Below are 15,757 nucleotides of genomic sequence, written 5' to 3'. Positions count from 1 at the left end.
AAACAAGTCTGATTGACATTCATGGTATTTTTAAAAAAGATTTTTTCAAAGGTAATAAAACATTTCCTCTTGCTATTATCATTTATCTCTAAGTATTGATTTTATATGGTTTTTGAACATAATCAATGCCTCCCTGGGACCATAACTCAAGTTTGAATCATCAGAAGCAAACTGAATGCAAGACTTCATTTGCATTGTAATCAATCCTAACCCCTTAATTTCCTCTTTATCATAAGGATTTATATTGTCTATGTCAAAATTAGAACATTAATTTGTAATTTCGCAAAATGCTATCATCAAAATTAACAAACTGTGAATAAAAATATTATTATTTGTTGTGGACCCACTTTGTGTCTGACTCTGTGGCCTTTACTTAATTTATTTAATTCTCATAACAAGTCTGCAAGTTAAAATCCATATCCTTTTTATGCAGTTGAGTAAACTGAAGCCAGAAGAGTTCTAAAAGATACCCCCAGTCATCTACTAAGGAGTTGCCACACCCAGATTCAGCCATCAATGACCAAGATCCCACCCTATCCCAACACCCGTGCAGCTTTGCATACATCAGGCCATGGTGGAGATTCTTCTTTTGTATTCAATTTCAGCCTTCCCATCCATGTTAAATAAAAACAATGAACTGATTAGTATCAGTAATTTTACCTTATCCATGAAAATTGCTGTATGTAACCTTTTATCAAAATGACTATAATCAAAATACATTTATTCAGTACTACAATCTTGAAATACTCAGTTTATGCTATTAAGAAGTCAGAAGCCAGTTGCAGTGATATACACCTGTAATTCCAGCCACTCAGGGAGTGTAAGACAGGAGAATCTGATGTTGGAGGCCAGCCTGGGCAATTTAGTGTGCCACTATCTCAAGAAGAAAAAAAGGAAAAAAAATCAAAAAACTTGGGGAGATGTAGCTTAGAAGCTGGCTTCAATGCTCAGTACTGCCAAAAAAAAAAAAAAAAAAAAAAAAAAAAAAGCATGATGGCATGATTGAACAAAAGGGAAAATGAGTGAAGGAATATAGGGAAAACAATGATTTTGATCTCAAACTTATTTTTTCTTCATGTTCTTTTCTATGCCATAAGCAGCTTCTATTTATGTAATATAAAAGATATTTGAGGGCTTAAAAATGCACTGTACACAATTTTATTAGCTTTAAAGTTATCTAGACTAAAGTTATCTAGACTAATATTTTAACTTTGTAATGAAAGTGGAATTTCATAATGTATGTATTATACATATTCTGTCTATATGGGCTAGGAATAATTATGATGGATCTTTTAATTTACCTAATGGCTTTTGGACTGAATTTATCACTCAGGAAGTAAGGAAGAAAAGAGGGAAGAAAATAAAGGGTGGAAGGAGAAAAAGAAGAAGAGAGAAAACTAAAGGTGCTAGAAGATTTTGAAAACATCCTGCAGGAATGATGACATGGATACTTACTGAAATTTGGCTGAACATATTCACCCATTTTGTTAAAAGTCACTTTTAGGGGAAAAAAATCAGGCAAAACCATTTTTAAATGATCCTTAAACTAAGGTATTTGGCATTCTATGGTCCACACTGTAGTGTTTTCATTTAGATATACACAAATGCACAGGCAAGTTAGTGGAAACATGAATTCTGCCCTGTGGCTGAATCCAATGAGGCTCTAGTGGGATCCCTATTTAAATTGCAGTGTGTGCTGAATAGAACTGGACAAGAGTTCAGCTAGTTTGAAAAATCAGGAGTGAGGCCCATTTGACATTTTATGCATATCTTTTCTTTATCTCATTCTTCCTCCCCAACTTCACCCCTCTCCCCAGTGCATTTTCCTGTGTGGAACCTAATTCCCGTTCACTTGCCGGCTTCTTAATCGCTGCCTTTCCCTTCCAGGCCAGGGCAGCTCCACCCCTTCTCACAGACCAAAGTAAATCTGCACAATAATGAACCATATAAGGGAGGAATGACATCATCAGTTAGTGGTCCCAAGCTGTTTTGCACAACATTCACCTTTCATTGTTCTGATGACAGGGCTGGAATGTGACGGTTAATTCCCCATGGAGTAGGGGGCTGAGCAGGGCCTGCTGCTGTTGAACAAACTTCAGTACCCCCTTATAAAAAACAAAAACAAAAACAAAGCTACTATGCTTCCTAGTATTAAGGTAAGGAAGTCAAGATCTATTCCGATTTAAGGAATGTTTGGTTGCTCTCCTCCATGAGCATTTCATTTGTTAATAGGCTTACTTGGCAGTGAGCTCATTTCTAAGTGTTATTGCAAAGAGCATCTTGGAAGCAGGGTTTGGACATTTGTAGTGTCCAGGCTTCTGACAAGGGCTGTAAGGACTCCACAACCTTTTAGCTTGCGGCTACAGGTTTTACCGAGTGTGGATGGTGACAACCCTTGAAAATTACCAGCTTATTGTGACTGTCACTGATGCCTTGGAATCCTTGACTGCAACTGACCAAGATGCACCTTTTGGGTATGAGGAGTGCTCCTGTTTTTCTGTGGAGGGGAAGAGTAATCTCATTCTGCAAAAACCTTGGGGAGTTTGTATCAGAACTGAAAAAAAAAAAAAATCTCTTACTACCATTAATCCAACTATTTGTGTTCTGAAGACTTTTCATAGCCTTTCTATGTACTATAAATATATTTTCTAATTTACGATTTCTTGATAAGCAAAAACTTATTTGAGGTAATACTGTTTTCAAGGTTTTTTTTTTTATGTTATGTGGATTTTCTTCAGATCTCTTGCATATGTGGAAAAGTCCTGTAAAAGTTGGCAGTGAATTAGAATGCATAGTGATCCAAAGAAAGCCCTGTTGTTCTGAAACACTCAGTGTGGCAGTGATAACAAGAATACTAAAGCAAACAGGAGGTTTGATTTCAAAGTGGTAATTAAAGTTCAAACTATGTTAAATAATTGTGTAAAAAGTTCAGCTTTAGTAATTTTTCAAACTGTCAGAAAACATTGTCTGAGTTTAGCAGAGTGATCAAAATAATCAGTTTGTCTTTACTGCTCTTTTGGGTTACAAGGGGCATGAATGTTTCACAGCAAAAACTTAATTTGGCTAAAAACTAATTTTTACAGTATGATTTCAGATTCCTATAACTCATTTTAAAGAAGTCTGAATATAAGGGCAGATGGCATGGTTGGTTTTCATTGGTGTAGATTTAATTTGTGTAACACTAATTGTTAATAATGTTTTGTCTCTGTGTTTAAAGTGGTAAAAATCTTGAGTTCAACTGGGATGAAAATCTTGAGCTCACTACTTTTATCTACCTGGATTCTTAATTCCATGTGACTGGATGAACTTCTGTTTACTTGTAAAACCTAATATCTTTTCTACAACTGAAGGGTGTTCACATTTCTTCTTCCTCCTCCTTCCTTTTCTTTCTAAGATTAACAGTAGTCAAGAGAATACAAAATTAAGTCTGGGGTTTTGGAGTTTGCTTATTATTTTGACTTTTTTTTTTTTGGCATATCTTTAAAGTTGTTCCCAAACTGGTTTAAATAATTATTAGATTATTAGGCAAATTTAACATAACATAAGCTTATAGTTAAAACATTTTAAAAAGTCCTTTAGATGCAATGGCAATAAGTTCTCCTGCCATTTTAAAGAGGGAGAGGGTTACTTTTCTGAGTAAATAAATGTATGGAAATTTACTACTATAAGCAATTTATGTACTTGAGCAAATTTGCTATTTAACTTCATGTCTGTTGTTTTAAATAAATTTTATTTATTAAAATATTTATCCTGGGGCTGGGGATGTGGCTCAAGCAGTAGCGCACTCGCCTTGCAAGCGTGCGGCCCGGGTTCGATCCTCAGCACCACATACCAACAAAGATGTTGTGTCCACCGAGAACTAAAAAATAAATATTAAAAATTCTCTCTCTCCTCTCTCACTCTCTCTTTAAAAAAAATATTTATCCAATAGACAAATTAGATAAGTAGTATTTTAATATAAAGTTTTACAATAGGATATATATATTACAGATACAACATTTTTTTTTTTTTAAATGTGAAGATAATGTCACCAATTACCCATCAAGCAGGGACCTTTTTTTTTTTTTTTTTTTTTTTTAAGAGAGAGAGAGAGAAAGAGAGATAGAGAATTTTTTTTTAATATTTATTTTTTAGTTATTGGCGGACACAACATCTTTGTTGGTATGTGGTGCTGAGGATCGAACCCGGGCCGCATGCATGCCAGGCGAGCGCGCTACCGCTTGAGCCACATCCGGGACCCAGATACAACATTTTTTTATACCTTTATTTTTATTTATTCATTTTTATGTGGTGCCAAGTATCGAACCCAGTGTTTCGCACATACTAGGCAAGCGTTATACCACTGAGCTACAACCACAGCTCCACAATAGGATATATTTTGATACCAGGAACTCCCATAATGTATTGTACACAGTACTCTATAAATGCATGTACAGAGTTAAAGGAGGCATCTGATACCTTCCTGGATTATCTTCAACTTGTTTGAATAGTCTTAGGAAATTTCACTCCTGTTTCAGGCTCCTCCCCTCATCACCTGTGTGATCCCAAGTACATCCCACAGAGGAGGCCCCTCCACTTGCCTGTGGGAGAACATCCTCAGACCTTGATGTCAAGAAACCTACCAACCTACCTGTGTCTACACATCCTCCCTCCTCTCTGGCTTCCCTAAGGACATACCTTCATTCGACTTATTTTGTGAGGGAGAGCTACCTGTGGTCACACCCAAGTGTCTCCTAGATGGAGCATTCAAAAATTAGGTGTGATAAACCTTGGCAATCCTTCCATTGGGAATGGGAAAGGGAAATCCTCTTTGGGGCAGGGGGGAAGATGTAGGGGCCACTGGGAGGGAGAGCTCCAGGTCACATGCTTGGATGACAAACGTATACAGTTCATGTTTTTTTCTGTTCCTCATGAAACATCATCAAAAAGAAAGAATAATACCTGCTTTCTTTAGTTTTAAAACTATTTCATTCAATGTGAAAATGTCTGTAAAGGACTTTGAATGATTTAGGAAATATGGAAACACAATAAAAGACATGTATTTCATTTTTGTTAATAATGTGTGGGGAAGCATATACAAACTGAAGTTGGAAGGATGAGAAAGAAGCCAGTAGGACCCTTGTGTACTGTTGTCCAGTCAGTTCAACCTGCTATAACATAGACCAGTGACTTAAAAACAGAAATGTTTTTCTCACAGTTCTGGAGGCTGAAAGTCCAACACCAAGGTGCCAGCATGGTCAGATTCTGATGTGGGCCTTCTTCCTGGTTTTAGATGACTCTTTTTTCTTTGTATCCACTGAGGGTCCCTTTTTCAAGGGCACTAATCCCATTCATAAGGACTCTACCCTCATAACCTGGTCACCTCCCAATGGCCCACTTTCTAATACCATTCCATTGAGGATTAGGATTTTTGAATTTGGGGAGGTATGATACAAGTATTCAGTCCACTGCAGTTTATGGGTGGTAGCTTGTCAGAGCTCCTGAATCTGAAAGATAGGAGTTGAAATTCAGTTTTAATTCAGTACATCACCCAAGATACCCCAGCCTGAAACTAGTTCCACAGAAAGGGGACCTTTATCCAACTCTCACAAAGGTGCCTTATGGGCTGTACCTTGATAGCATGAGTATTGGGAATAGTTGCAAAAACCCCTAGCAAGGACTTCCTCCATCCACATCTCCACACTTGGGTGTCCCTCAGTAGTCTATACTTAAAGCTGTATTTAAATGGCACTTTCTTACATTACCTTATAATGTATTTTTTTTTTATCACTTGTGTCCTGATTGACAGCAAACAATCAGAATAGGCTAACAATTTCTATGGTTTCATATGAGCAAATAACTACCTATTCCCTAGACATTTTTACTATGATGAAGAGCTATTTACTAGCAGAATACTAATTGATTTAATTTTAAATATGGCATTTATCAATTTAAATCAGCATGTTACTAGACTTTCTTGAGGACTAAATTAGTATTTTACAATGGAGTCTGGCTGCCACCCACTGTTTGCAAACATCTATGGAACGTGCTCTCAACTGGTAATAGTAAATCCCATAATCTTCATCAAGGATAATTTGTTATTAGCCATGAGCTTTTTGTGGTTTTCATTTGCTGCCATCTGTGCATTTTAAAGATAAATTGCTATGGGTTTAACTTCATAATCAGTTCAGTTTTGGATAAGTTATTGGGCTAACCACAAAAGGTCCATAATGCATAACCTTGTTTATAATTTTCAATGAGACCTATGTCATTAATATGCCTATTTCAGAGCAGAATTATATATAATTCCCCTAAAATCAGACGAAGAGTAAAACTTCATTTGTGATAATCTGCCTGAGATTCTGATGTGTTTGGTATTTGCATTACTTGGACTATGCTAATGAAGCAAATTTAATGACATCATTGGATTATTTTAAAATTTACAGGATATTATTCTATAATGTAAAATCACGAATATAATTGCAAGGTCATCTCTGATGAAGTGAAAACAGTTCACAAAAGCTACTGGCAACAATTTGACTAGTTTTATTGTCTTGTCTTTCAATTTTGTAACACCAAGTTCTTTTTCAAAGTGGGAAAGGGTGTGAGAGGCCTTCTGCCCCCTTGGCTTGGGGCTAAGGTAAAAAAAAAAATTTAGATCAGATACTCTAAAATACCATTGATGTTCACAAGAGGGGAAGAAGAAAAAGTGCATAATGGCTTTTTGTAAATTCATCCTCACTACTCTAGAAATGTAAAACAAAAACAAAGTTAAAAAGTTTATGTCCTATTATGAAGGATCTACCACTTCTTTAAATACAAACACACACACAAAAATTATTCTTTAGCACCCAGTAATCAGATTGCAACTAGGGTGATACAGTGAGACTCGCACCTGGGAAACAAATTTAAGGGGATGCCAAAAGAGTCAGTAGTCAAGATATATTTTAATGTGCTATTTTAAAAAGTTAGAATTAAAGGAAAATATCAAAATTTCAAATAAAAATAGGATCTGACTCTGCAGCTAAACAACTGAGACTCATCCATCTCTCCCTAAGTCTAGCCCTGCACAATATATTGGGGATATTAGATAATTTCTGGATAATTATTATAAAAGTCACCACCTTGAGGAACAGAGATGATTTATTAAAAAGTATTACTTCTTCCTGAGTGATTTGATAAAACCATGCCCTATCATGTCAACAAGCTGCTTAGCTTTGCACTGTGTTCTAGTGGGGAGAAAATTCATTGTGACTGAATACTTCAAATTGCATGCAAGCTTGCCTCTTTTGAGGTTCATTCATCTTTAATTACTGTCATGCCCTTTCTAGTTTTAACCTGTCCCCTTTCCCAAAATACAGAGAAACATACATACCAGGATTGAAGAACAGTGTGCTGAGAATGGATATTGGTATGGACTGGCTGAGAAATAAGCCTAGGATGACTTTTCAATGACATCAGTATATCAAAACGGGGTCTGATGGATTAGGATGGTGACAAGTGACAACATATTGAGGAAGCAAAGACACAATTGCTTTTCTGGGACTAATGCTGACAAATGTGGAGAAATGATTAAAAAGTGGAAGTGTCAAGAATGTTAGGGAGAAAGATTCATAAAATATTCCACCAATTGCTTTCCAAGGAAGAGAAGTGGGTATGACTAGAGGAAGGTGTGCACCCCTGAAGCTTAAGGAACACAGATGGACAACTGTTCCAAGTATGATGGTCATCAAAAAAATGCAACATTCGGATAAGATTAAAAAACTCTCACTTCCTCTTTCTTCCACCCAAAAGTTTGACCTTGGACTTTTAAAAGGAAAGAGATATTAACAAGTATCTGTAGAACAGAACATAGTAAGGATATTTTCTCTAACATAAATTTGACTAAGCATCAAATGGATTCCAATAAGGAAGAAAAAGTAAGAGTCTCTACAAAGTTAATTTTGTAAACACGGGAAGGAATGAAAGAATCACTAACAATCACAGACAAACTTGAGAGTTACACAACACTGTAAGAAAAGTAGTAATGTGTCCAGAGACCAAAGGAGCTGAGACTTGGGGGAGAGAAGAAAGTTAAAGATTCCAAAAGGGGATTAAAAATTTTTCATTGTGGAAATTTTCAAACATTTACAAAGATAGAAAAGTGTAATGAACGATCACAAAGAGAAATAAACGACTCAATAACAACATCTCCTATCATAAAGAGAAATAAATGATTTTCAGGCAAATACTTAGCTTCAGTAATGAACTCATGGTCAGTCTAATTTCATCTATTCCCATTCCCTTGGATTATTTTGATATAAATCCCAGATAAATCATTTGATTCGCAAATATTTCAATATGTATTTCTAAAAGACATTAAAATATTGTTACAATTCATTATCAAACCTAAAATTTAATAATAATTCCTTAACAACATACATTTTCCAATTGTATCATTTTAAAAAGTGTGCATAAGAATCCAAAAGATAATTGGTTGATATGTCTTCTAAATTTCTAATTTATAGATCCTTAGCCCTGCTCTATGTTCATCCTGCAATGTATTTATTGAAGAAACTAGGTTGTTCATGTTATGCAGTTGCCCACATTTTGTAGTTTTCTGATTCATAATGGTGATGTCATTTAGCAGTTTCTTGACCCTCTCTTTCCTATAATCTAATAATTAGTAACAGCTAATTACTAATTACTATAACTAATCTAGTAATTAGTTACAGCTTGATATGATCAGGTCTAATTTTTTTGGCAAGAATATTTTATGGGTGGAGATGGGTACATATGTATATAATGTCTGGAGGTCTCCTTTTCAAAGACATTGATGAGCAGTATCTACATCCATTATTTTGTAGTATTGTATAGTTACTTTTTCATTTATTAATACTGGCATACTGGGCTGGGGATGTGGCTCAAGCGGTAGCGCGCTCGCCTGGCATGCGTGCGGCCCGGGTTCGATCCTCAGCACCACATACAAACAAAGATGTTGTGTCCACTGATAACTAAAAAATAAATATTAAAAAAATTCTCTCTCTCTCCCTCTCTCACTCTCTCTTTAAAAAAAAAAAATACTGGCATACTATCAGTTTTTTCTTTATTAACTGAACTGTGGCTAAAAGAAAAACCAAAGAGCTTTAAATTAAGAGGAAGCATGTTAATAGCTCTTTTGTGTGTGTGTGTGTTTAATATCATTAAAATATTGATCCAATTCTGCATGTTTTCTATATCCATTTGCCTGTTTCTCCTTCCATTTCTAAGCAGATTGCTATGATCTGATTTGCGCCCCCCCCCCCCTTTTTTCTTTCACTTTAGGATCATCCAGGCTTTTGGGAAGATAAAACACTGAAGGGCAGGAGTAGAAGCTGGGAGTCAGATTAGGGGGCTTTAGCAATGGTGGCTTGGGCCAGAGTGATAGGAATGGAGGAGGTGAGAAGTAAATGATTTGGGGATGTAATTTGATGATAGAGTTGACATAATTTGTTGAGAAACTGAATATAGGGATGTGAAAGAAATAAAGGACTCAACAATGACTTTGAATTCAGAACATAAGCAACAGGAAGGACTAGTTGTATTTGATTGCCATGAGGAAGATGTAGTTAGAACAGGTTCACAAGGGAAGATTGGGAGCTCTGAAGAAATAAAGAATGAATAGTCCAGTGGGCTCAACAGCTAATTGAATGACTTCATCCATGCTACTGAATGGATTGATGTCAGCAGGAGGGAGATCTTGAGAGTGTTTTGAGGGCTCTGTGCATTGACCTGTCTTGTTATTAATGATTGGGGTCATTTGACCAGTGACACAATGCTAGGAATAAGCTGAAATGTTGTATGAAAAGAGTCCAAAGGGGATCTTGACAAATCTAAGATAGATTGAACCATGCAAGATGAAGTTAACCTAAGTATTGTAGATGTGAACTGTCTAGCAAACATATCTATTTGAGGAATAGCATTGTTATGAACAAACAATATTTGTTCAAATACACAGGTTTTTTTTTTTTTTTGTACCAGGGAATGATACAAAATCCCAATCTGCTCTTCATAGCCATGTTCCTTTAATTAAATCCAATGATATCCCTTATTACAAAATGGTACAGTATTGCCTTGCTTAAAGGATTATTGTGAAAAATAAGTGAAATAATAAGTCACTTAACATATAGGGAAATTTCTTTTTATCCTTTATTTATTTATTTATTTAGAATTAAGTATTAGCCAAAATTAGAGTTCCGAATGAGCTTTTAAGAGCCTCTTGAATAATATTAAGACTAGAAATTCTCTAGGACCTGAAAAATCTGTTCCCCGGGGACAGATTTTCTTGTCAGTAGCTCCCAATGCCACCTGAAAATGTCAGCTCCCTTTTTCTCATCTTCCCCATTTTGCTTTCACCTCATTCAGCCTTATTACTAACCAATTTTATGGTTTCTATAATATTTAAGTCACTCTATTCCTCCATGTAATAAGATGATTAATAAAGTGCTCTTTAACATATGTAAGAACAACACTTAATTAAGCTATTACAGTATTGTTTATGTGAGTTTATAGGATTTGAAAACTATCTTTCCCTTTCATTTTAGAGAAGAAGTCATAATGATTTTTGGGAGCTGTGTTTAATTAAGAGATGTTTAGCTACAGCATATGTTCTATAAAACAAATTCTATAAAAAAATCTTAATGATATCATCAGAATCATTTCTATGGTAATTATCTGGAAATGGCTCTAATTATAAATATCATCTATAGCTATATCCAATCATTTCTTACATAATGCAATGTGAGATAAATAATATTTACTTGACTAACAGTTAATATAGTCATAAGTGTGGAATGAATCAATTCAAATAATAAAAGGTGTGAAGTACATTGAAAGAATAAAATATATGTAAAACTAATAGATACAGATTAGTGGTTGTTTATAACTTATAAACATTAAGTACTAAGATGCATTCTTACACTAATATATGATATATATAAAATATAATATATATTATAATTTATATATATATATATATATATATATAAAATCTCCAAGGTGCTTAACCACTGAGCCACATCTCCAACCCTTTTTAAAACTTTTTTATTTTGAGACAGGGTCTTGCTAAGCTGTTTAGGGCCTTGCTAAATTGCTGAGGCTGGTTTTGCACTCAAAATTCTCTGGCCTCAGTGAACCTCCAGAGCCACTGGAATTACAGGTACGAGCCACCATTGGCTGGTAGATATGTTTCTGTGGGTATATAAAGAAAACTATTAAAAACTGATACAAGCCCGGTGTAGCAGCACACACCTGTAATCCCAGCAGCTTGGGAGGTTGAAACAGGAGGGTCGTGAGTTTAAAGCCAGCCTAGCAGTTTAGTGAGGCCCTAAGCAACTGACAGCCTGTCTCAAAATAAAATATAAAAATGGCTGGGGATCTGTCTTAGTGGTTAAGCCCCACTGGGTTCATTCCCTGGTACAAAAAAAAATCTGATACAAGTTAAATGACCAACACAAGAATGGTAAATAGTTTCTCTGGCATTCATATATTCCTTGTTTTTAAAGCTATTTACATACATCACAGAGAAAATGCATTTCATACATATGAAACATAACGATTCCTACAACTACCACATTTTTGTACGGAGTGATTCAGTTTTCCTCTTGACCTAGTTCTTTATTAAGAAAATTTGTTTAAATCAGAAAACTGAGACCAAATCCTTTGCCAGTTCTGATGTCAACTAAAATCAACTTATGTAGATCATTTTTTTGTGTGTGTCAGATGGTCTGTCTTGCTTTGTCCCTATCACATAGATAGCTGCATAATTTATTTTAAGGGTTTAAAAAAGAAAACCCAAAAGTTCTTCTTTTCTGGATCTTCTCTTTCACTTAAGTAAAATTTTCTCTTGGAGTTGAATGATGCAGAGATAAGTAAGGATTCTGGAGCCCTACTGGCTGAGTTGGTATCCCAGCACTGTTGCTGACTAACTGTGTGATATATGGATAATCCCATGGCTCATTTTCCTCCTGAGGATGATGATAGAAACACACATCTCACAGAGTTGTGAGAATAAAGTAGATATCACTGCCTAGAATACAGAAGGCATATAATACATATAATAGTCATTATTATTGCACAACTTTTATTTTACTTAATAGTTATTAAAAAATTCATGTGGAAAGGTATTCTTTAAGTGTTTAGCTTATGAAATTTCATAAACTGAACAATCCTCTATAACCAGCGTGTAAATAATGAAACAAACTCAGGCCCCTTTTGAGTTACTACCCTCTCTAAAGGTAACCAGTCTCCTGATTTTTCTAATCAGTTTCATTAATGGCTATTTGTAGTTGATATTACAGCTGTTTATAAGGTATTTATTGTGGTAATATTTTGTTTTTTATTTAATAACTAAGATAAATCTATTTGTTGATTAATCTTTTAATATATAGATATATTTTGTTTTCTAGGTTGAAAAAGCTCCTTGAACAAGAAAAGGCTTACCAAGCCCGCAAAGAAAAGGAAAATGCTAAGCGTCTCAATAAACTAAGAGATGAGCTTGTCAAACTCAAATCCTTTGCACTCATGCTGGTGGATGAAAGACAAATGCACATTGAACAACTTGGCCTGCAAAGCCAGAAGGTACAGGATCTTACTCAGAAACTGAGGGAAGAAGAAGAAAAGCTCAAAGCCATTACTTCCAAATCCAAAGAAGACAGACAGAAACTGCTCAAGTTAGAAGTGGACTTTGAACACAAGGCTTCTAGGTTTTCTCAAGAGCATGAAGAGATGAATGCTAAATTGGCTAACCAAGAGTCTCACAACAGGCAACTTAGACTGAAGCTGGTTGGCTTATCTCAAAGAATTGAGGAGCTAGAAGAGACCAATAAAAATCTTCAAAAGGCAGAGGAAGAACTTCAGGAATTGAGAGATAAAATTGCCAAAGGGGAATGTGGAAACTCCAGCCTCATGGCAGAAGTGGAAAATCTCCGAAAGCGTGTGCTGGAAATGGAGGGTAAAGATGAAGAGATCACGAAAACTGAATCCCAGTGCAGGGAACTGAGGAAGAAACTGCAAGAGGAAGAACACCATAGTAAGGAGCTCAAACTTGAAGTTGAGAAGTTACAGAAGAGAATGTCTGAACTAGAGAAACTGGAAGAAGCATTTAGCAAAAGTAAATCTGAATGCTCCCAGCTACACTTAAATCTGGAGAAAGAAAAGAATTTAACTAAAGACCTGCTAAATGAATTGGAGGTAGTTAAAAGTCGAGTTAAAGAACTTGAGTGTTCTGAAAGTAGACTGGAAAAGGCAGAATTGAGCCTCAAAGATGATCTCACAAAGCTGAAGTCATTTACAGTGATGCTGGTTGATGAAAGGAAAAATATGATGGAAAAAATAAAGCAAGAAGAGAGAAAAGTGGATGGACTCAATAAAAATTTTAAGGTGGAACAAGGCAAAGTTATGGATGTAACTGAAAAATTAATCGAAGAAAGTAAGAAACTTTTAAAACTGAAATCTGAAATGGAGGAAAAGGTGTACACTTTGACAAAGGAGAGAGATGAGTTGATAGGTAAACTGAAAAGTGAAGAAGAAAAATCCTCTGAATTAAGCTGCAGCGTTGATTTGTTAAAGAAGAGACTTGATGGTATGGAAGAAGTGGAAAGAGAAATAACAAGAGGAAGGTCTCGAAAAGGACCTGAGCTCACCTGCCCAGAAGATAATAAGATTAAGGAACTAACCCTTGAAATTGAGAGGCTGAAGAAGCGTCTCCAACAGTTGGAAGTAGTGGAAGGGGATTTGATGAAGACAGAGGATGAGTATGATCAGTTGGAGCAGAAATTCAGAACTGAGCAGGATAAAGCTAACTTCCTCTCTCAGCAGTTAGAGGAGATCAAGCACCAAATTGCCAAGAACAAAGCAATAGAGAAAGGGGAGGCTGTGAGCCAGGAAGCTGAGCTGAGACACCGATTTCGATTGGAAGAGGCTAAGAGTAGAGATTTAAAAGCCGAGGTACAAGCTCTCAAAGAGAAAATTCACGAGTTAATGAACAAAGAAGATCAGCTTTCTCAGCTCCAAGTAGATTATTCAGTCCTTCAACAAAGATTTATGGAAGAAGAAAATAAGAACAAAAACATGGGGCAGGAGGTCCTCAATCTGACCAAAGAGTTGGAGCTTTCTAAGCGGTACAGCCGTGCTCTCAGACCCAGCGTGAATGGGAGAAGAATGGTGGATGTGCCTGTGACATCCACCGGGGTGCAGACAGAGGCCGTGGGCAGCGAGGCAGCTGAGGAAGAAACGCCGGCCGTATTCATACGAAAATCCTTCCAAGAAGAAAATCACATCATGAGCAATCTTCGACAGGTAGGACTGAAAAAGCCCATGGAACGATCCTCTGTCCTAGACAGGTATCCTCCAGCAGCAAATGAGCTCACTATGAGAAAGTCGTGGATTCCGTGGATGAGAAAAAGGGAAAACGGCCCATCAATCACGCAGGAGAAAGGGCCTCGAACAAATTCCAGTTCCGGGCACCCAGGAGAACTAGTTCTTTCACCAAAGCAGGGCCAGCCCTTGCATATCCGAGTGACACCAGACCACGAGAACAGTACTGCCACTTTGGAGATAACCAGCCCCACATCTGAAGAATTTTTTTCTAGTACCACCGTCATTCCTACATTAGGGAATCAGAAACCGAGGATAACCATTATTCCATCACCAAATGTTATGTCTCAAAAAACAAAAAGTGCAGAACCTACTCTTGGCCCAGAACGAGCCATGTCCCCAGTCACAATTACTACGTTTTCCAGAGAGAAAACCCCAGAAAGTGCAAGAGGCACGTTTGCAGACAGGCCCACGTCCCCCATTCAGATAATGACAGTGTCTACTTCTGCAGCGCCAGCCGAAATTGCAGTTTCTCCAGAATCCCAGGAAATGCCCATGGGAAGGACTATCCTCAAAGTCACCCCCGAAAAACAGACTGTTCCACCTCCAGTACGAAAATACAATTCCAACGCCAATATCATAACCACGGAAGACAATAAGATTCACATTCACTTAGGTTCCCAGTTTAAACGATCCCCTGGGACTTCAGCTGAAGGAGCTAGTCCAGTTATTACTGTTCGGCCAGTCAACGTGACAGCTGAAAAGGAGATTTCCACTGGCACTGTCCTTCGCTCTCCCAGGAACCATCTCTCTTCACGACCTGGTGCGAGCAAAGTGACGAGCACCATCACCATAACACCAGTCACAACTTCATCCACTCGAGGAACCCAGTCAGTGGTGAGTATAAGAGGTTCCAAAGCCCTGGCCAGAGGAGGATGGAGAAGTAAGGAGTGAGACTAACTAAGCACCCACAATAAATCAAAGCCGTGTACCTCCCCCTCCATTGGAACCCACTCACTGATGTTTCCTGTAGCACCATCTACACTGATAGATGAAAATTAAGCAATCTAATATTTTGATAAATTGGGCCAATTTTGAGGGAAATTTTTATTTATTCATGTAAATTGTGGAGACACTTCAAATACTTGCAAAGTTGGGCTCTTTGAAATGGCAGCACAGGGTAATCCTGAGGTTTAAAATTTGATTTTTATGTTTAAAATACTTTTTAAAACGATGACAGGAGGAAACAGTCAATATTCAGGAAGAACTAAAACAGTTCCTAGATTATATTTCTAAAACCTAAAATATACTATATGTGATTGTGTATGGGCATAGCCATGCTTTTTCCCAAAATAAGATTAAAATATTTTGATATAAAAAACTTTTTTAAAGGAAAAAAAGTGATTTTTATATGATTAAGAATTACCTTTTTTTCTTTATAGTA

At 36.5% G+C, this 15,757-nt stretch overlaps 1 protein-coding gene across 4 annotated transcripts in view; it reads left to right on the top strand.

Moving 5' to 3' along the window:
- FILIP1 (filamin A interacting protein 1) overlaps positions 1-15,757 on the top strand; it is a 179,428-nt gene that overhangs the window by 144,446 nt on the left and 19,225 nt on the right. For all 4 annotated transcript variants that reach the window (XM_081293684.1, XM_081293685.1, XM_081293682.1 and 1 more), the window contains one exon: positions 12,405-15,210. In XM_081293684.1, coding sequence (XP_081149810.1) covers positions 12,405-15,210 — 2,806 coding nt within the window. The remainder of the gene's footprint in view (positions 1-12,404; positions 15,211-15,757) is intronic.

This window comes from Spermophilus citellus (assembly GCF_964194105.1).
Source record: "Spermophilus citellus genome assembly, chromosome: 5".
In the NCBI taxonomy this organism is placed as follows: Eukaryota; Metazoa; Chordata; class Mammalia; order Rodentia; family Sciuridae; genus Spermophilus; species Spermophilus citellus.
This window is presented reverse-complemented; position numbering and strand designations above follow the sequence as displayed.